The sequence below is a fragment of the Styela clava genome, chromosome 10 (genome assembly GCF_964204865.1).
Source record: "Styela clava chromosome 10, kaStyClav1.hap1.2, whole genome shotgun sequence".
NCBI lineage: Eukaryota > Metazoa > Chordata > Ascidiacea > Stolidobranchia > Styelidae > Styela > Styela clava.
Window position 1 is genome coordinate 5,051,418 of NC_135259.1, and position 21,761 is coordinate 5,073,178.

The 21,761-nt window shown below is 35.1% G+C and overlaps 1 protein-coding gene across 1 annotated transcript; it reads right to left on the reverse strand.

Moving 5' to 3' along the window:
- Positions 1-5,363: 5,363 nt before the first annotated feature.
- On the reverse strand, positions 5,364-12,914 carry LOC120338256 (large ribosomal subunit protein mL37-like). Its single transcript, XM_039406215.2, has 10 exons — positions 12,490-12,914; positions 11,573-11,682; positions 11,040-11,244; positions 9,516-9,625; positions 9,266-9,387; positions 8,685-8,776; positions 8,016-8,148; positions 7,175-7,317; positions 6,298-6,426; positions 5,364-5,849 (listed from the first exon to the last, which is right to left on the reverse strand). The coding sequence occupies exons 1-10, from the start codon at positions 12,634-12,636 to the stop codon at positions 5,649-5,651; spliced, it is 1,392 nt and encodes a 463-aa protein (XP_039262149.2). The 5' UTR covers positions 12,637-12,914; the 3' UTR covers positions 5,364-5,648.
- Positions 12,915-21,761: the final 8,847 nt, after the last annotated feature.

Below are 21,761 nucleotides of genomic sequence, written 5' to 3' on the forward strand. Positions count from 1 at the left end.
GAAGAAGTTCTCTGCTGAAAATCGGGAAACAACTCTGTCCTCTCATAAGACTACTGCTCGGTGTTACAACACCATTTTGTCGTGGTAAAAAACAAGGCATCTGAAAGTATAAGTTTATTTCGACTCCATAATCAGCATAACAATACATTTGACAGATAAAAACAAATAAATAAAAACTGATTATGAAATCAGGGGAGCAAACAAAACCTTAGATAAGGTTTATAACGTACAAAATATAAGATGGAAGGTTTTGCCAAGAGGAAGTGGTACGTGTTTACTCACCTAAAATTATTAAGTTATTTCACACACGCTCACATGCACCCACCAGCCACACACACACACACACAACCACTGAGAATTTATTTAAGTAAGAATAAAACGCGATAAATTTAGGGTATACTATACAGTAAACAAAAAAAAAAATAAATACTAGAAAAGAAAAAAAAATTTTCTGCCACACCATATTGATATTTTTGTAATGATTGCCATTGCCAAATTGATCGATCTTCTAATCGTTAATTAAGATATAAAAGGAAGATTCTATTGAAAACATATTGCCAAGCTGATTATAGTTGGAGTCAAATGCCAAGTTGCCCAACCAAAGTTGCCAGAATTGGGTGCATGAAGAGGTGGGCGAGACCATTTCATTCCCCAAATTAGAGCCTATTATTGCCAAATTATAGTCCAGATTGTAGTAAGTAATTAAAGTTACCGGTAACACTAAAATTACTATAATTAAGTAAAGTAGGATGTGGAAATAAATTGGTTACAAAGGGTGTAAGTGAGGTTTTTCATTCTTGGGTATTGATTTCAGACAAGGATATAGGAATGAGGTTGTTATTTCACAGGATATCGGAGTCTTTTTTTGATTTTTTTCTTATGTGTTTTACTTCATTTAATCACTATGAAGTAACCTGAAAAACAAAAAATAAAACCGCGAGTAGATGTTTCAATGATTGGGTGAAGGGGAACGCTCTGAACTATTTATTACAGGCAAAAAATAATTGTTTAATTAAATGGGATGTATTGTCATTATATAGCGATGGATAGACTGTACATGGAAAACCTGATTCATTCAATTCATTGTCTTTAGTTGATAATCATTCGTCCAACGAGACTTTTTTGGACCATCGCCGATATGTACCAAAGATGGGTGAATCGCAGGGCTGATATACAGCCATTTTTCAATATATTTATGGAGATCTAAACCATCGGATTTTGCTAAATATGACTCCAAAGCGAACAATTTACCTATGATCAATAGTGGACGCGGTATGTCAAGGCTGTTTATGTGGTTTCTCCATCTGGACGTAAAGGCTTCCCATCTGCTACCCATGCAAATGACTGCAGCCAATAGCAAAGGCATATATATTCTTGAGGGCCCTAAAAATGTGACGGCAAAATATTTTGAAAATCCCGCCATGGTTTTGCGGCAGCTTCAGACGGCACAAAATACTCAAAACTGCACTTGTTTCATCTGGTGATGTCTACAGCAGACGCTTCGACGAAATGGTCTCAGACTTTCCCTCCCAACAGAACGAAGTGACGACACATTTGTATAGTCGGGGAGCTTCGAAAATGCATTTTTCCAAGCTGTTGAGTTGCTCGATTTGAGTGATGGGATAGGAATCAACTTGAAAACCCTGATGAATATTTTTTTTGCACAAGACACCAATGCCACGCCATCAATGTAAGACCATGCAAACGATACCGCGATGCCATATCCACCTTTCTAGCTAGAATCTATTCTAGAGTTTAGAGCTGATCTGGGCAAACTGCGGCTCGCGGGCCAAATCCGGACTGAACAGCAGCCACAGAGGAAGTTCTAAGGAATTGCCACATGAAGGCTGCGGAAAGCTGGAACGAACCCTTTCGACAACTACATTCCTTGCAAATTGGAGATCACGTTCGAATCCAAACCCAAACTGGCACACATTCAAACAAATGGGATAAGACTTGGGTTGTCATTATTATGAGACAGTTCTATCAATACATGTTTAGTCACGCTGACGGGCAAAAAACGCTGACGGACAAAAAATTTATTAGGCGTTACATACCAATATATCCTAGGATGGCGGTGCCAAACTCGTGGGTTCTCGAGGGCCGCATTGCATTTTGGAAATTGTGCAAAAGGCCGCAAACAGTTTTTGATGTATTTTGATAATGTATACTTGAAGCATATTTTAGATAGATTTAGTTTGTGACATATATTGTGATGCAATTAAACAGCCGAATGAAGTTTTGTTATTTTCTTAATTTTCAAATGCCATTTACATATTAATCTTTGCATTTCACTATTATATATTGCAATTCACTGTAATCATAACTTTTTTATGTACAACTATTCAAAACATTTTTGAACAAAGTTTTGATAAGGAATGAATATTACATACACTAAAAATGACTAAATACATAGACCTAAAATTAACAAAAATACCACAGAATAAACTCAATGTTTTTCATTATTACATATGTCCTGACGTTTGGCATCTCTTTTGTGCCACCTGCCTACTAATCAGAGTTGGACCAATTACATCAATTCAATTACAATTACTCCCTTAAATTTTTCAATTACATTACAATTACTCTGTGCAAAAAATATCAAATTACAATTACATTTAAAATTACAACAAGGCAATGCTCAAATATATGGACACATTTCACAGAGCCAAGCAGTCACTTACCCTTGACGCTGCCGCTACCCTCAGGAAAATTCGAGTTTCGCGTAGCAAGAATCAAACCAGACAGCTATAGTGTTCCCATGGATAAAATAATACAGCGAAATCTTGGACGAAATATCAGATTTCATACGAAATTAAGAAATAAAGAAAGTAATAGCCTTCTAGAAAAAATTCCATCTTCAACCACTGAAAATTTCAGAGCATTTTGTCCAGTCATCGAAGAGAAAAGCAACTTTTCTGTTAGTTCCAAATAATCCTTGGCTAAAGAAGCAAGTCGGAAAATTTTTCATATTTCTTCTTCCAATACAATATTGGGTTTTTGTCAAAATGCAAACTAACGAATAGCACTAAAAATCGCAAAATGAGGTATTGTTTTCAACCACGACTGAAAATCTGTCTGAATGTCTCAACGGATGCGAAAAGGCATATTGTTACGTCACTTTTTTGCATCTTGCTGATAGGCTAATGTTACAAAATAAAAAAGGAAGGCGATTCTTGGAAAACGCCCCTTGGGAAAATATTTCGCCCTTCTTCGTGTTATTGCGGGCCAGATGAAAGGACGCTGTAGTTTAGTGACCCCTGTTCTAATTGAAAGTGTAATTGAGCCAAAATTTCAGCAAATTACATTTACATTATACAGAATGAAATTGCCTCAATTACATTACAATTACATGAAAAACTGTAATTAATTACATCAAATAAAAATTACAATTGATCCAACTCTGCTACTAATATCAGGCTGAAATGATTCCACAGTACCAACTCTGATTAACGAGGTCACATGATCAACGGTTAAATCTGGATCGTTGAGAATGTTTGATTAATTCCAGTAATGCAAAAATATCACGTTTATCATTTCATGTATAGATCTGTAAACAAACAAATATCTGACTTTTTGGACCATACAGTTCCCGACATTTTTTACCATTACGTGACATAGGACCGCTTGAGTTATGATTGTTGATATTGATTTTTAGTAACTAGGTAGTTGTATAATAATAATATACAAACACATAAAATTTTTTTGTTCGAAGTTGATCTTTAAATTTGTCATATTGACTGCTGAGCTCATTCTGATAATGTCTACTTATATTGTATTCTTTCATTGTACTGATGGAAATATAACAAATTAAACAATGCGTTTCAGAATTTTGAGAAATGCAGAAATATTGCAACTCCCATTTTTCTTCAAAAATACTGCCTTCTTCATGTACGTTGCGTTTCATTTAATCCCTGAAATTTTTTTCAAGTACTCTTTCGCTAGCTTGAGGTGTATCCATTATTGGGTCACTTTCGAAACGAAACAAAAATTTGATTTTCCAAAACTACTTTCAGTAACCTAAGTTGTCGTTTTCTGCGTGAATAATCAATTTAAAAAATGTATTACTTTTATATATATAAAAAAAACTTACAAAAATATTACAATTATTGTTAAGCGTTCGAGGGCCGCATTGGAAGTTCTCTGGGGCCGCATGCGGCCCGTGAGTTTGACACCCCTGTCCTAGGAGCACAATTAATACATATTTCGAAGTAGGGCATTCCCACATACGTCATAAACGTAATTACACGCGAGGAACGTTGACGGCTACCAATCAGACCACTCAAATGACACAAAACTTTGAACCCCTGAAGAATCAACACCCAAAAGTGATCTCAACTACAAGGAGACGGCAACAACTGAGCCACTGTTTTTACCGCCGTCTACGGGCAATAAGAAATCACCCAGGGCGTCGACCTTACAACAATCCTCGTGTCTACACAAATAACTTCACACAAACTCAATCGAGAACTACGTCGGTCATTGAGAAATTGGTATTTGTTATTCAGTATATATATATACACTTTCTTTTCACACAATGGGTAATCATTGTTCACAAATAGCCGAGTAAACTATACTCATCTGTTCATGGGATTTTAGACATTTGTTGACAATTGTGTGTTTTACAGTGATTTCAATTATGAACGCTTACTCACACAGAAACGTTGAATGATTGTTTCACTAGTAGTTTTGTATATCGGTGCTAGGAAGCCAATCGGCGTTTATTCCTCGACCTCGGGATATATTTATTGCGGTAAGACGGGAAACATTTATTTCACCGTGTTCGCAAGTGTTTTCCGATTTCCACTTGTATCAAAGTATTGCCCAATGTAAATCGCGTTCACTCTTTTGTGCATTGTGCTTGTTGGCAGGTAGGCGAGTATTTGTACTAATGCTCGTCTTCCAGGTATCTCTTATGCATTTTTGTCCATTTACTTTTTGTTTTCATTCATGTCAGAATACCGTGAGTTAACTATTAAAAACTAAGCTCGAGCCTAACCTGTTAACCGCACGCGAGGCCATAGATCGCAAAAGGGAAAGGTACCATTTTTGCAATCAAGATTGGGAGTCTGCTGTGAATCCCCAGATCATGAACGAATTTGAAAAAACATGGTCCTGCCCGACGATTTTCCCAAGGCTGGAAATTTAATGCACTTTCACCAGTACTAACGTGTTGGTCCCACCGATATACGATCGCTATATAATAATGACTACAACGGTATCTCGCTGGTCTCTGGGACAACAGAGTGACTTTTCCCGGCCATTGTATTAAATTTCCTTATAACAATTACATGGACACACAACACCACATCTCATAACGAATAAATTCGCTCAAAACGATTTCACAAAAGCACACACAAAACTATTTTTTTGAACTTTTTTCAGCATTCTCGATTACTCCGCATGGAATAGTACTTTTAGATCTTTTTATTGAAAATCTTTACAAAGACTGTAATAAGAAGATGCAATCTTCCAGTGGTAGTACATATTACATGCCAGTCACATAGCACAATCCTCTTTCATACAATTCCTGGACACTTCCAAGAATGAAATGTTGTAGAAGTCCTACTAAGAATTCTTGCCGTTATCAATCTTTTAACGTGAAATCATACCATTTAGGTCATGGCTCATGCCCAGCCAAACTTATTTCAAGTTTTCATTGCGCCATTTAACCAGAGTGATAAAAATGTTTGAAAAACAGATGGATCATATCCAGTATAAAAATCTGGTGTACGCCATGTTCTTGGTGAACATTCTTGATACATCGGAATGGAAGAGAAACGATATGGTTCCAATGTTTCACCATAGGTTTCAATTTCCACTTCTTTTAGTCTGTTGTCAATCCAAACCTGAGCCAAAAGTAAATAGTTCAGTTCTAAGAGAAAGGCTCATGGGCTGAGAACATGTTTGCCTCTAGTACCAGGTTCTCAACTGCTTGGTGAAAATCTGAGATACATTGATGAGGCCATGAGGGTAAATTTTGCAAGCAATGAATTCACACTTTTCCCTACCTAACAAATAGTTCGACTCTTCGATTCCAGTACATGATCAGATTTAAAATCTCAGAGAAGGGTTGAGAACCCCTGCTTTATCGGGTTCACAGATAAGGGGGCATTATAGTACCTGGACATCTGTACACAACAGAGCGATTCAAATAACAACTTGTCATTTATTTATGTTTCCATTAATTATAGAAGTCTAGCTAGAACAATTACATGTCTAGCTTTTCCGAACCCAACAACTGGTAAAGGACAAAGCACCATGGCCTATCAGAATAAACGCTAACTTATAACATACCATGTTTTTTATTCCTGTATCTGAATTAAGCTTTGTCGTATTCAATTGCATGCACATAAATTGAAAATATTTTCCATCTAATGCAATACATTGTCCTGATATTGGTTTGGGTAGATTCATCGGTTCATCCTTGAAAGTAAGGTATCTATATTGAAATGCAAATCCAGAAGACGGCTAGCCTAGCAAAATGTAATTGTGTTGAGAAATGGCTGGAACTGACATTACTGTGTCTACCGCTAGGAACTTGCTGGTCAATGGTCATCACATCACTCACTATGATTAATTGTTGACCAACTAAGACCTTTATCATGAAATTAGATCTGTAATATATCCCAATATAAAAGATCACCATCACTACAATCAGTTCATGCATCTGAAATAAATAACTGACCAACTAAACCCATACCAGACATGTGGTAACTGGCACCATAGTGCGCCCTATGATTAAGCTGTCTTATCGGCTTTTCTCTCCCCAGGGATAAATATGAATATCTTATTGCTAAACTCCTTCTTTAGACATTACATCATAACACATATATAGAAGGAAAGCTGTATGATGCCGAGGTTTCTAATTGATGGGATGGTTAATTTGTAAGGTATAAAAGTGTGTTACTGTATGTATTCAACTGCATTGGTATACTATATACACCGCTTTCTGGATATTCAAATACAATTTTTAGGTAAGTTAGAAATTAAAGTGTGGTGTGGTGTCACACCTCAAAATTAGGGTGAGTGTTCACTTCTATATATTGGGGGGTGGGGGAGTCACTGAAGGAAGGCAATGTAAAGTATATAATAAAAATCATTCATCACAGGAATGACATCAACCTATATCATACCTTTTACTCAGTGCATTTAAATATTACATTATACCTACCCCATACAATTCAATGGCTCTGGAAAACAACGCAGAGAATAATTGTGATGTCATTTGACCATACAAGTCTTCAGGCGCACACCCCTTGGTGTTCTGCATCACAATTGTGTGGATGTGTGAATGACTGAAGTCTGGCAATAGACCTAGGTACGAAGATCAGGTATTAAGTTAATATTAGCGAGTAAACACTACTGGTGAGCAGCAGTACAATGCTATACTAGCTTGCTCAAAGCAAATCTTGAGCCGTCAACTACAAGTGTAAGGATTATGTAACTGTTAGAACATTAATATACAGTTAAATTTCTATATAAGACAAAGATATGAGATAGTTGACACAACACTATAAACTAATAATTCAAGTTAACACTGTCCGGAAACAAAGATTTTAGTTTTTAGTTTAGATTTCACAAATTGAATATTCTGGTCTTTTATCAATATACACAGAACAAAACAATTTTGGGGAAATTCACCCAAAGTTTACTTACAAAAAGTGATGAGCAATCATTATTCTTAAGATGTATTTACATTACTTTCGTTCTCTTTATAATATTTACAATCAAAAGAGGAATAGTTAATACAATTACCAGGGAGGGCATAGTCAGTGGAGAATCACTCCTAGTCTTATAACCTCCAAGGAATTTAATGCTCTCAAAGCAAAATAATGACTAAAAACTCACTCAGACACTCAACTCTTAATGAGAAGCCAAAAGTTGGGATAACAGTTAGCAACTTCAGCGTAATTTATGTTCAATTGGATATTCCACTGACAAGTCATGACCGCTTGTAAAAATATGATCGGATTGGAATGAAGTTTACATTAATTTTTCTTAATTCGTAATACCTGTTGAATTGACCGGTTCATAAACTTGAGATTTTTCTAAATCCACGATTGGGAACACCGGAAAAATATCAGGCAAATCCATTTTTTCAGTTTCCTTTACTTGAGTTTCATTTGCAAAGTTTTCCAATGGATCCTGAAATAATGATAAAACTACACAAGGAAATAGCATAACTATATTCCTCAAGCCATATAATTATATACAATCATGTTATTTCGTATAATCATATAATTCAATCGATGACATGTAAAACTATACATCAAAAATTCGTCAAAACTTCGTATGAGGCAAATTTGGGTTTTGACACGGTTTTGTAACAAACAAGTTTTGCTAGAAAATAGTAATTTTGCCAACTACTGGTAATTCCCTGAGACATCTTATTCAATATGTGCTTTTATTTATTTATCTGTGCCTGCACTTATTAAGAACAGCCCTACAGCAGAAGAGGTCCTTTACTAAACCAAGAGCTTATGCATATCACGGTGACCGGACATTTGAAAAAAGGATGCTAAAATCTATGGGTTAGGGTTAGTTAGTATGGGTTCAAATATCCATAAAAAAAATAAATTTCCATAGGTGCAATACCATGCAGGTGCAATTGTCGTGGGTTCAAATGTAATGAAACCAGATATCACTATCACACTCACTCATTTTTTTACAAAAATACTCACCGGAGCCAACAATTGCATAGCATTTGAACCTTTTACCATAATCAACCAGTTTCTTCCAAGATGACTGGCCGAATCCCTACTAATATCACAAACTAAAAAATACAGAAGTTTCATAGATGGTAAATTTGTTATGATTGTATTTTTCCTCTATTTTGGAAAGTTAATGGGACGACTGTGAAGCAACTTCCACTCAACGAAGAGTAATCATAGAATAATACAGAATTTGCTGTCGTTAACTATTTTTTTTTCAGTTCAATTCAAAAACCCAACTTTACAAAATCTGAAAATTTATTGATGTAATAATGAGCACTCCTTATTAAATATTTCATATGACTGTCATTTGATATAGATTGGTTGACGGAAGTATAGACATTTTTTTTTCTTCAAATGCAAAAAAATTGGGGGATTATTAGCTGTGTTGGCTATGATGGTGAATTATGACAATTATTTATAAGAACCAAAAAATGGCCATATAACCAGACAGACGATCTACTTGGCAAAAATGACAAAATTAAGATTCCAAGCAGTAGTATATTCCCAACAAATAACTGGTTAAACATCATAGACTAACGTGTACTTACTTCTCCGAAACACAACTGACGTTTCCAAATTTTTTGCTTGTATTCTTCGTGATAAGCCAGGATATTTATTACATTGTGACTGACACAATCGAATCAAATTCTCTGAAATATTCGGACAATATCTAGAAAAAAATGAAACTGCCATATAAAATGATGAAAGTGATTTTATCATATAAGATGTATTGTACTTGAGTTCTGATAACGACTAAAAACGCACGGCTAAAAACTTTCAGTATAGCAAGAATTTTACCTTTCAAGACTTGGATGAACAGACTGATAATCTTGCTTAGCATAGAAAACTGTTCCTGTTTTATCCAAATACTTCGGATCAATATCAAACAACAAGCATTGACGCAATATCTAAATATGTAGAAAATGAAATGTTTCAAATTAGTAAAAATTCCCAAAATTTCCAGATCTTTCTATTGGAAAATGCCTTTGAGTATGAATAGTTGAGTGTTTAAATAATACTGAATTACCTACGTATAATTTTTAATTTGACGTCAAATTGAGCATTCTTGCTGAAGATGGACAGGGTCTTTCAGCAAAATAATAGGTATTTTTGAATATTTTATAGTTTCACTACTGAAAAATTCATTGCATAAAGCAGTGGATTTCACCCCTTATTAGTATAGTAGAACCCCAATAAAATATTCCAAAGGCACGAGAAACGGTACTTCTGTAGTATGCGAACCAAGATGGCGAACATCGGAATGTAGTATGTGTACCAGATTAAGGTTGGGCCAAAATTTCAGGTACAAATACTACAGAAGTAACTTAGCTAGTCACCGAACTTGTTGTAATAGAACTAAAATAGAAAAATTGGAATAAAATTATGGCCTAACCTTAACCTGGTACACACACTACATTCCGGTGTCAACAATCTTGGTTCGCATATTACGGGGCTACGGAAGCACCCGAGAAACCCCTGCCTAATAACTTACGATAGCTGTCTTTTGTTGTCTAAATTATATAAACTATGATTATATAAAATTAAATTAATAATGGTAAAACAGAATGATCCTTATAGTTAGTAAGTTTAATAATAGTGGTAAACTTAATAGATAGCCCTATTTGATTATATTTAAACAAGGTAGGCCTATTTGATTATATTTAAACAAGGTATCAATATAAACTTCAAGATTTAAATGGAATCTTGTGGAAACTCCTGGACTGTACGGGCAGGGAGCCGCTGAACATTAGTTGAAAAAAACTTGCTTAAAGTTAGATAGTATCAGATACATTAAATACATATATAACGCATTATTCAAATAAAATCTTATTAAGTTTATGAACAAATGGATTCATAATAATACATTCTGAACAAAGAAACAAATCTTGATGCCACATTAAAATTTTGGGTCTAGTGTAGTTTCGTACCTCAAGTACTTCTAGTGGGCGAACTACAACAATTTTGTCAATCCTAAACCCCACCTGAATGCGTCATCAAAAAATGACGTCACAGTGATATAACAAGACCCTTAAAACTATACAAACTGTCATTTAACACAAGCTATTTCTTTGTTTCCTGGTCGCAGCGATCCCGATATGAGAGAGATCTCTGCCATTAGTGAGCTCTTTATCGTCAACGCAGATGCCATTTCGAGCAATCGTAGGTACACCTTGCCAAGCTCTATGATGTGATTGTGACGTCGTAGCGATGTAATTTTTGAATGACGTAATCAGGTGAGGGTTAGGATTGACATGTGCAAAAATTGGTATGTTACCGCCCACTAGAAGCATGTGAGGTACGAAACCCGAAACTTTTATGCACCTGAATGATCTTATCATCTTGATTCGAGATGGAGACATTTTCAGAAATCTGTTGGATTCGTTCAGGTAGATCTTCAAACAAGACACATTTTGTTAGGTAGAGCGATTGCTTCAAACCTTCCAATAATTTTGTACTTGACGTTAGCTGATAAATAGGTTCTTCATGATAATTTGGTTCTTCATAAACTCGAAGCTGTGGTTTATACCTTTAAAAATATTGATGCATTATCAAACTCAATAATTCATGTATGTGTGGACATATTTTCAAACAACCACAATTTTTGTCAGTGCACCAATATCCATCTTTTTTCATGCACATGATCACAAAAAAACAGAATCAGAAAATAGCATTCTTGTGCAGTTCAGATCTTGAGCCAAATTAGATTTTAGATTTTTCATTTATCGGCATACCATCCAAGTCTAATTAAAGATTTGGCTATACGCCTATACCGGTGATGGTGAGGCCATTGTATAGGTGCATTAATAACATAACAGCAGGAATTTTGTGTAAATTCTTTGAAAATATTTACTTACCCTGGAATAAATTTAACAAGTTGTTTCTCCCGTTCATAATCTACTTTATTTTCTTTTTTCCAACTGTCGGGTATCCATCCCCATGGTATTTTTGCAGGATTGTGATCAATCTAATACAATAAAAGTGTAAAAAATTAGAAAATCAAGGATAGTAGTCCCCTGTTTGCTTAATACTGTAATAGCAATCACAAACAAGATTGTAAGAAATGCTGATAATAACTACAACAATATTACTGTTGTATTCTTTTTAATCACAGTTTAGTGAGGTAATGATAAAATGTTCTAAAATATGAATGAGACCATGTGCTTAATAATTCAGTTAATTTTGAAAACTATGTCGCTCTGTCGTAAAAAGTGTTAAAATACAAAAATGACCCATCAAAAATGATGATGCTATTGAATGACTTTCTGCGAATCAACTACTTATCCTTCTTCTATGCCAGCTTGCATATAACACAAAGGTGCTGTAGCAAGACTATTGAAGACATTAATTATACTGTTTTACGTAATTCAGTAGGGCACGGTTGTCAGATTCCAAGATGTCCAGACATTTGGTTCAATGAAACAAACACTCAATTCGTCGCGAAAAAGAGGGCATTTGGAGTGATGGCAATAATTCAAATCGATACCGTAATATTTCAAATCAATCACATCATGCATCGTGTTTTTTGCTAAGAACTCTCGAATGCTACGACAAATTTTTTTTTTTCACATTTGATTGAACAAATTATTTTCATTCATTTTTGGAGAAGGAGAATTGTATAACTGGTATAATGCTAAAACTTCTAAACTTTGAGAAGTTCATATTTATTGTTGTAAGTTACTTTTAACTTAATACCGGTACCGGTACTTCTAATAATTAGAAAATACTATAATGCTGTAGTTAGCATTCTGGTTGAAAAGAAAGATACCGGTACCTTTCTCCAGTCTGGAGCAATTCTACGCTTTTTTAAATTGCCCTTTTTATCATAGCGCCAAAATCTTTTGGAGGTGACAGTCAACAATCCTGGAGTTTGTAAAATAGAACGTTGATTTGCCAATATGCTGACAAGTTGTTGCGCCATAACTGGACCAAAAGATAAGGTTCTAAATTTCAAATAATAATTACTGAATCAATGCTGTAATACAGTCTAATACATGTACAGACAAACAGAGACAGGCACACGTGTCGATCGCTGAGAACTCTGACTTGACACAGCAATTCTGTAGAACTATTACTAAACAATGTCGTCCAACCCCCAGTACTGCGGTAGATGAATGATTTTTTACATATTCAACTGTATATTTCGGATACGCAGACACCACACCGGAACCGATAAGCGAAAACAAAATAAGCTAGATCTTGCACACGAAAATCAAAGTGAGTGGCAAAAATAAAGTTAAATTTTCTGTTTTAATGAACAGTTTTCGCTGAAGCGAAATTGCTCATGGAGTCCCAACTTGGACTGGTAACCGGACGAGGGGCCGTGGTTCGCCATATGATTAGGCCGTCTTATCCAGTGGTCGGCAACCTTTTTTAAGTGACGAACCGGTAATGCCTGACCAAATTTTTGACGGACTACCTTTATACAAACGAACTAAGCTAATGCAATAAATTATACGCATTCGGAAATATATGTTGACTATATACTAAAAACGACGGCCATGCTATTTAATGCGATATCTGTATGTGTTTGCTGGCCATTAACTGTTCCTACGCTGGAGATGTAGCAGACATTAACAGTTAACACACGTAACGTGTTTTTTGCATCTCGCCTACTTCGATATTTCGTTTTTGTAGTTGTCAATATTGAAAACCAAGCATCACAATAATAAGATCTCGGGAAAGGTAACAATGTAAACCTTCCGACCTTAGACTGGGCATCTGGGCATTGCTTGATGTTTGTTTTTCCAAAACTATTTTTTTTTCACCCGAAGAACTTTATGATTATCCTGATTCTGAAGTATAGAATAAGAACTGACTAGGTATGACCGGTTAGCTACGAGCCAGTAGTGAAGTAGTCACGTTTTTAGCGAGAATCATTTTGTTGGAAGGATCTTATTCGACCGATGGGAGACATTCTCATACGGGTGTAGAGAAAACAATTGATCCACCATTATTGCGACATACTGACGTTGCAATTGTTTGTGAAGTCAGACATGATGCTCAAAAGTGTTGTGTTTGCTGCTGGGTGCTGTTTTTAGTCTCGTATGGTTTGTAGTTAGATTGTAGAGGTTTTATTACAGCCTTGTCTGTTTTTGTGTGACCTCTCTGCGGACCGGCGGTAACCTTTCCGCGTACAGGCGATGGGCCGCGGCCCGGTGGTTGACGACCACTGGTCTTATCGGCTTCCATCTTCCCCGGGATAAATATGTGAATCCTATTTGGTAATGTGTCTTACATCATTAAAGACTTGTTTCTCGACGATCTAACGCATTGTGCCCAAGCGTTAAGAATGGTCGCCACTGTATACCTTTCGTGGATTCGCAGGATCGAATCTTGTTGGTGATGATTATGTGAAAGAAGATTGCTGGACTCCTCGCCGACGAAAGGTGGTTCACGTTACCGCTGGTCGGCTACGGCTTCCTCCTGAAGTCCATGCATCTGAAAAAAATAATTATCTAACTAATTCCATACCTGACATGGTCATGGACTAGTGACCGGACGAGAAGTCGTGGTTCGCCATATAATTGAACCGTATTATAGGCTTTCGTCTCCCCGAGATAAATATGTGGATTCTAATTTCAATTTTCGCCATTAATTTTTTTTAGACGGTATGTTGACTCTGATTAGATACTTCGATAATTCACAACCGACGATGCCATTAGCCTACTATAAAAAAGTTTGGAAATCACTGCTCTGGTCTAGAATGTGTTCCAAATGACCTTTTTAGCGTTAGACACAGACTTACATCCGTCGCGCAAAATTGTCAATCCTATATGTCAATAGAAACAAGAGAGCGATGTTCAAATATATGGACACGAAGTAGTACGGGTATGCAATCTGTCAAGGTAGACAACATATTTGTAGAATCATAAATCAATTTGATACCTGTTGTTAAAAATCTATTACGCCTTGAAATGAAAAATCTAAAATAAATTAAAGTTTTAATATTAAATATAGTTTATAAACGCATGGTTTTTCATTTTGTTGACACGTGATTGACATAAAAAAAAACAAATCATTGAAACCATATCGTATTAAATGTTGTACTAGGCCAGGGTATTGTGTATTGAAACACTTTTTATTGCGGATCCGTATGTGTCAACTGCCACAAGGATGCTTGAACGGGTTAGTATTATGAAGATAAATAAGTCAGAGCAACGCTCAAATATATGGACACGTGGACCAGAGCGAAGCAGTCCGTACCTTTGACGTTACCAGTACCGTACCCTCAAAAAACTTCCGAGTCTTTAGTCGCAAGATTTTTCACGGTCAGCCGTCACGCTTGGCGGATTAGAAACCGTGTTCTCATAATAAAAAAGTGATACAGCGCAATTTTGGATGAAATATTAGATCTCATAGGATTCATAGAAAATTTAGGAATAAATAAAAGTAATAGCCTTCTGGTTTAAAAACCAATCTTTAACCACTGAAGCAAAGCAATTGGTCCAGTACTCGAAGAGAAAAGCGATTTTATCATGACGAAGGAGAAGAATATCAACAAGCACAAGAACAACAACATAATATCAAAACGATCCATAAGTTCACTCACGTGTCCAATAATAATAACATAATTTCTTTGATCGAAGTAGTAAGTATATATATTTATAAGCTTTCGTTAGATCATAGTCTAACTTCTTCAGATAAAACAAGCTACGGCTGCAAATGATAACGATCAATAGTCAGTTAGAAATAATATACTAAAAATTACGAGAATATAAGAGATGGATGAGTTGAGTCTGTCTCTATTGTGCTGTCTAGAACAGCGTTTCCTAAACTTTTTCGGCCACGGAACACTTACACTTTTTATCTCGCCTCGCGGAACATCAAGAAATGAAGGGGTAAAATTGATAAAAAAAAGAACGGTGTAATGTAGCGGTTCTGAATGGGTTCGAAAACTAACAGAATTTTGTTAAACATACCTAAAATGTGATTGAATATTTTACATATTTGATTTATTATAAATGTTTTATTGTTTCTTAATTTGAATGCTGTGTATATGAATCAACAAATTCATTTTATCTTTCTATGTCGTTTACTTTCCATTACGTAGTGTTTGCCTCTAATGTTGAGTCTAATGGGAATAGAAGTACTTGCTGCAACTTCGCGAGCTGCAGTTTACTTATCCGCTGAATCAAGTTTAGCGAAAATGAGTATTTTTTTCGGCATTTCAAAGTAAAAACAGGCAGAGCTGGCGGAAGAAGAGTTGACCATTTGCCTTTATTCTTAGACCTACTTGTTTGCCTATGCCCTATAGCAAAACCGAAAGGATTGCTGCAAACTTAATAATGAACTTAACAGTCAACGAGCCAATCCGACGGTTAAAAGAAATGCCACTAGCATACCTTAGTTGGTCCGCTTTAGTCCGACGGTGACGAGATATTGAACGGTCAGTTGGGACAAATCGCCATGGCGACCCATTTTGACGTATTTTTCATTTATTTTCGGCGGAACACGGTTTGGCAAACGCTGGTCTAGAAGAATGATATTGAGTCGTTTCAGGTTTGACCATTCGTAGATTTTCCAGTGTTCGTTTTGTTGTTGTGTTTTGTTGTTGTTTGTGTTTGTTTCAGAATCTTTATCTTTGAATTCCAGTCTTTCAATTGTTTATATATATATATCATTGTCGAGAGCTTAGTAGATGTTGATATCATTTTGTTGTCGCAGCCCTTTTTAATGTAATCTTTGGTTATATCTTTGTCGAGAGCTTAAAAGACTGGAACTCAAGGATAAAGATTCTAAAACAAACACAAGCACCAACAAAACAAACAAGAAAGTTCAAAAACAAACACTGGAACATCTACAAATGGCCAAACCTGGAACGACCCAATATCATTCTTCTAGACAGCACAATAGAGACAATATTATTTCTAACTTACTATTGATCTTTATCATTTGCCGCCATATATTGTTTCATCTGAAGAAGTTAGACTATGATCTAACGAAAGCTCATAAATAAACTTACTATTTCGTGGAAAGAGAATATGTTATTCGTATTGAATGTTCATGCTATTTTAATATATATATATAAAATCAAGCTGACAATTTGAAACCTTGTTTAAATAATAGCGGCCTAAGTAGACTGAATTTGTTAAGTTTCTTAAATAGTGCGTATTCTTAACAGGCCCGCGAGATATACGCGTATGTTTCTTCAGTTTTCTTGCTGTGTTTGCATAATATTTCTCTAGTATCTCTAATAAACATAGCTGTTTGAATTTTTATATAACTTGGGTGTAAGTATCAACCTGGCGATGAAGCGATGCGATGAGAAAGAAAAATTATTTTCTTAAGATTTCGAACATTTTATTCTGGTAGCATGTGCAACTCGAAAACGCACCATTTTGCCGTGTCTCGTGGCGATGCAAGGTTTTTTCAATACAAAACAAAAATCAATTAAAAGTTATTGATGCAAATACCTATCTGACAATACATTAATTTTTAATCACTATTTTTCAAGAAAAAACAAACAAACCTACCAACAGGTCATTTTCCTCGATTATAAATGTCGTGTAGGGCTGTAATTCGTCAAAAACAAAACGAAAAATTTAGCAGATCATGTATCAAGCAGTCATTTCCAAAAGCACATACTGCTGCATACGGATGTCATTCTTTAATGAATGTACAAAAATTGATTACACTGTATAACTGCATGAATGCATACTTGTGGTTAGTGACATTTATCTGTCGCATTGGACAGTCTGTGACTTTTCGTTGTGTATGTATAATTCCTCGTATACTTATTTTCATCATACAACCAAGTATTTGTCAGAGATACTGTTATCTTGTCTTGTCACAACCATTGTTGCTTCGGGCCACGGGCAGGATTATTCAATATTTTAAACAACAATTTGTGTTGTGTCTGATATTTCAAACAAACGAGTTTACAGTGTTCAATGATCCGGTATTATGATTACGTTGTTGTCTAAAATAGTTACGATACGTTTTGTACAAAAAGTGTAGTAATAACCTGGTATTCAACCACCTTGCTCTAAAAGCACGTAACTTGTAGAGTCGTTTAAATACTAACCAAATTGGTAAACGCTTTTTTCCATACACATTCAAATGTCAAGTTATATCCCCCGGATGATAATCACGGAGTCAAATCACAATCAACGCAAAGCCAAATAAGATTCCAAAGTTTGGTGCACCCAGTCTGACACTTGCTTGAATTTTTTTTCGAAATTATCTATTTTGCATATCTCGTGGAAATGAAATCAAACACGGCACTATCTGGCCGCCTCATAATCAAACATAACTATTAGAGACAAAATTTGGACTGTGATGTTTTAGCGGTATGTGTATTGAGTGACTTAACAACTATTATATTTTACTTACTAATTCAAATGATAAAAAGTCATCGTACAACATTGCTACATACCCTAGTTGGTCCGCTTTAACCGATGGTGACGCGATATTGAGCGGTCAGTTGGGGCGAATCGCCATGGCAACCCAATTTTTTTTCATTTTTTTTCCGCGGAACACAGTCTGGGAAACGCTGGTCTAGATTGAAGAATGATATTGAGTCGTTCCAGGTTTGACCATTTGTATATGTTCCAGTGTTTGTTTTAAACCTTTTTGTTTGTTTTGTTTGTGTTTGTTTCAGAATCTTTATCTTTGAGTTCCAGTCTTTTAATTGGGTATATCATTGTCGAGAGCTTGGTAGATGTTGATATCATTTAGTTGTCGCTGCCCTTTTTAATGTAATCTTTGGTTATATATCGTCACGCTAATAATCGAATTGCGTAAGTCATTTTTGGCGATTTTGAGTTTTTTATAAAATAGGTATTTATGTAATGCTGCGCACCTGTCTGTTAACTCAGATTTTATTTCAGGAAATCCGAAACCCGTAAAAATGAAGATTTAGTATGACATGCACATTTGTGTAACTGTTTCGTCATAATAAATTATCATTGTTACCGCAGGACTATTGTGACGTCACAAAGGCAAAGTAACCTCGGCGAAGTATTTTCGAGTTTTTGCATCTCGGATTCTAGCTTAGCGCGTATTAATTTGAATTTTTACTACAGTATAGGAAGACGTTCACTTGTGATATTCAACGTCCGAGTCCAATTTACCTTGGTTGGCTTTTATATTGGGTACATTGCTGTTTTATCTTTATATTTAATCTTAGTCTTATTTCGGTGGGTTTGCAGAACGTGTTATATTAATGAAATATATATTTTTAAACATAAAAAATAATGCAATTGAAACTGATTAGCTATTTTGGGGATTAGACATTGTAGATACTGAGAATTACATTCGTTTTTAGAATGTTAAGTTTTCAGGACTGGTGCATATAGTGAAGTTGCAAAATTGCGTATGTCCCCAAGTCATAGACACATTTCTGCCTAAGTCACAGTGCGTCATTATGACGTCACTCAACTTCGTCATACAAACTAACCTAAATCCGGCTACGATCAAAAAATTGAACCATGGCAAATTATTGACCTTCAATTGCATAACAAAATCATTAGGAAGTTTTTTACGTTTTTCTCAAAACTGCTAAAAATGACTTACGCAATTCGGTTATTAGCGTGACGATATTTGTCGAGAGCTTAAAAGACTGAAACTCAAAGATAAAGATTCTAAAATAAACACAAGCAACAACAAAAACAAAACAAGAAAGTTCAAAAACAAACACTGTAACATCTTCAAATGGCCAAACCTGAAACGACTCAATATCATTCTTCTAGATTCTGTACAGCACAATAGAGACAGACTCAACCCATCCATCTCTAATATTCTCGTAATTGTATATTATTTCTGACTTACCATTGATCTTTATCATTTGCCGTCATATCTTGTTACATCTGAAGAAGTTAGACTATGATCTAACTAAAGCTCATAAATAAACTTACTATTTCGTGGAAAGAGATTATGTTATTCGTATTGAATGTTCATGCTATTTTAATGTACATATGTATAAAATCAAGTTGACAATTTGAAACCTTGTTTAAATAATAGCGGGCTAAGTAGACTGAATTTGTTAAGTTTCTCAAATAGTGTGTATTCTTAACAGGCCCGCGAGATATACGCGTATGTTTCGTCAGTTTTCTTACTGTGTTTTACTGTACAACTTCCTCCACCAAATACGTTTGTAGACGCATTGTGCTACAGCTTGAGTTAAGTTGAGTTTTTGCATAAATTTATCTTCTTTTACCTTATTTAAAACAAAAAAAACAAATAAAAAAAACCATTCCAAAAACAAAAAATCGCTTTAAACAATCATGTAACAACTACACGAGTGTTGTCCACTGTAAAGAAAACTTTGAAGTTTCTATTGATACCTTTCTGGGCCGATTGAAATAGTTCATCAAAAAACATGCTACATTTAGGGCTGGGCATTTCGAATCGAATCGAATATGAAATTATTCGAATCGGTTCAGAGCAAAATTTCGAATTGCCGCCATCTTGTTTTTTTCTTTCCGCTAATGGTCGAGCTAAATTTCTCATTTATTTTTATTGAAGCCGTATTTTTTCAACGCAATTCTGACATATGACTCTTTTCTGTATTGAGTTATTGATGAAAACGTGTTATTGTGTGTGAACGCTCAGCAATCTCCCAGAGTGATGTATTCTATGTTTTTAGTAATTTATGTGTCTGGAGGACCTAATACAATAAAAAAGTTACATACAATTTTATATTTCCAAAGTATTCTAGATTCGATTGAAAAAATTAGTCGATTCGATTCTGAAATCATCAGGTATTCGAAAGTACCCAGCCGTAGCTATACATTACGATCCTTATCATGTATTGGGTAGGGAAATTCTATCAAACACAAAAAATTATATGTTAAAAAAAGTTTATGAAACGTAACGCACTCTAGCGTTTTCACTTCAAAAAACATTAAAATATAATAATTCATTTGCAGAGAAAATTGACTGTATTATAATGCAATACGTGGTGAATACATTACATAATGTATTAGAAACAATCAAGTTGATGTAAAAAACATATGGCCTATCAATAAGATTATTAGGATTACGAACAGAGTTGCCAAATTCATCTTAGAATTAAAATTCGAAAACAGGGTGGCAGACTCTGCCATGGAGTTCAGGGTGTTACCAATTTAAAAAAAAATGATCTTTCAAATTTCCGACCAATCTCGAACTTGCCGTTCATCATCTTATTGAATAGAAAAATGCTTAATTTTGTACAGAATTGAACTTGATCAACAGATGTCAATTTGGATCTCAAATCAACCATTCCACCAGCCATGCTATTGCAGATTCCCCATATATATAAATGGCAAACTTGACCATGGTGAATTATTCTGTTGTATTTTATCATGATTTGAAAAAATTCCGCGGCACTGTCAATCATGATATTCTTTTAAAAAACAAAGACATTGTAGTTTCCGAGGTGCTGCAGACAACTGATTGGGTGAGATTACCACCTTTCAATATCAGTACGCCGATATCAATATGTGGGGGTATTTTCACAGGTCTCCGATGTTGCCAACTCAATATGAAAATCTTCAAGAATCAGTTTTAGGCGCACTGAGATTCTAATTCTATTTAAATGATCTGCCAAACTGCTCTAATATTTTAGAAAAATTGTTCACCGATGATACTTGCCCGTTTCAATGTGCAAAAGATTTGAGTAGCCTACACTCCAGGACAAGACGAATAACGAAACAAATAAAGTATATGATTGTATGGATTGCAATCCTCATCCATGTTCTTAAGGCCAACTACATCATTAGAAATAAAAAATATCATACGCGATATGAAGCCCAAGTCAAGTTTTGGAATCGATGGTATTCCATTCAAAATATTTAAATATGTTCCAGAACATATTATTGATATCCTGACATATATATTTAATCTTTCACTATCTAGTGGATTATTCATTGAAAGCTTCAAGACATCCAAAGTTCTTCCTCTCTTTAAAAAGGGTAGTGTTTCAGATCTTGAAAACTACAGACCTATTAGTATTTTACCATCATTTTCTAAGATTCTTGAAAAAATAATGTATAGTAGAATGTCAAACTACTTTGAAACTAACAATGTTTTCCACTTGCATCAATTTGGTTTCCGCAAGCA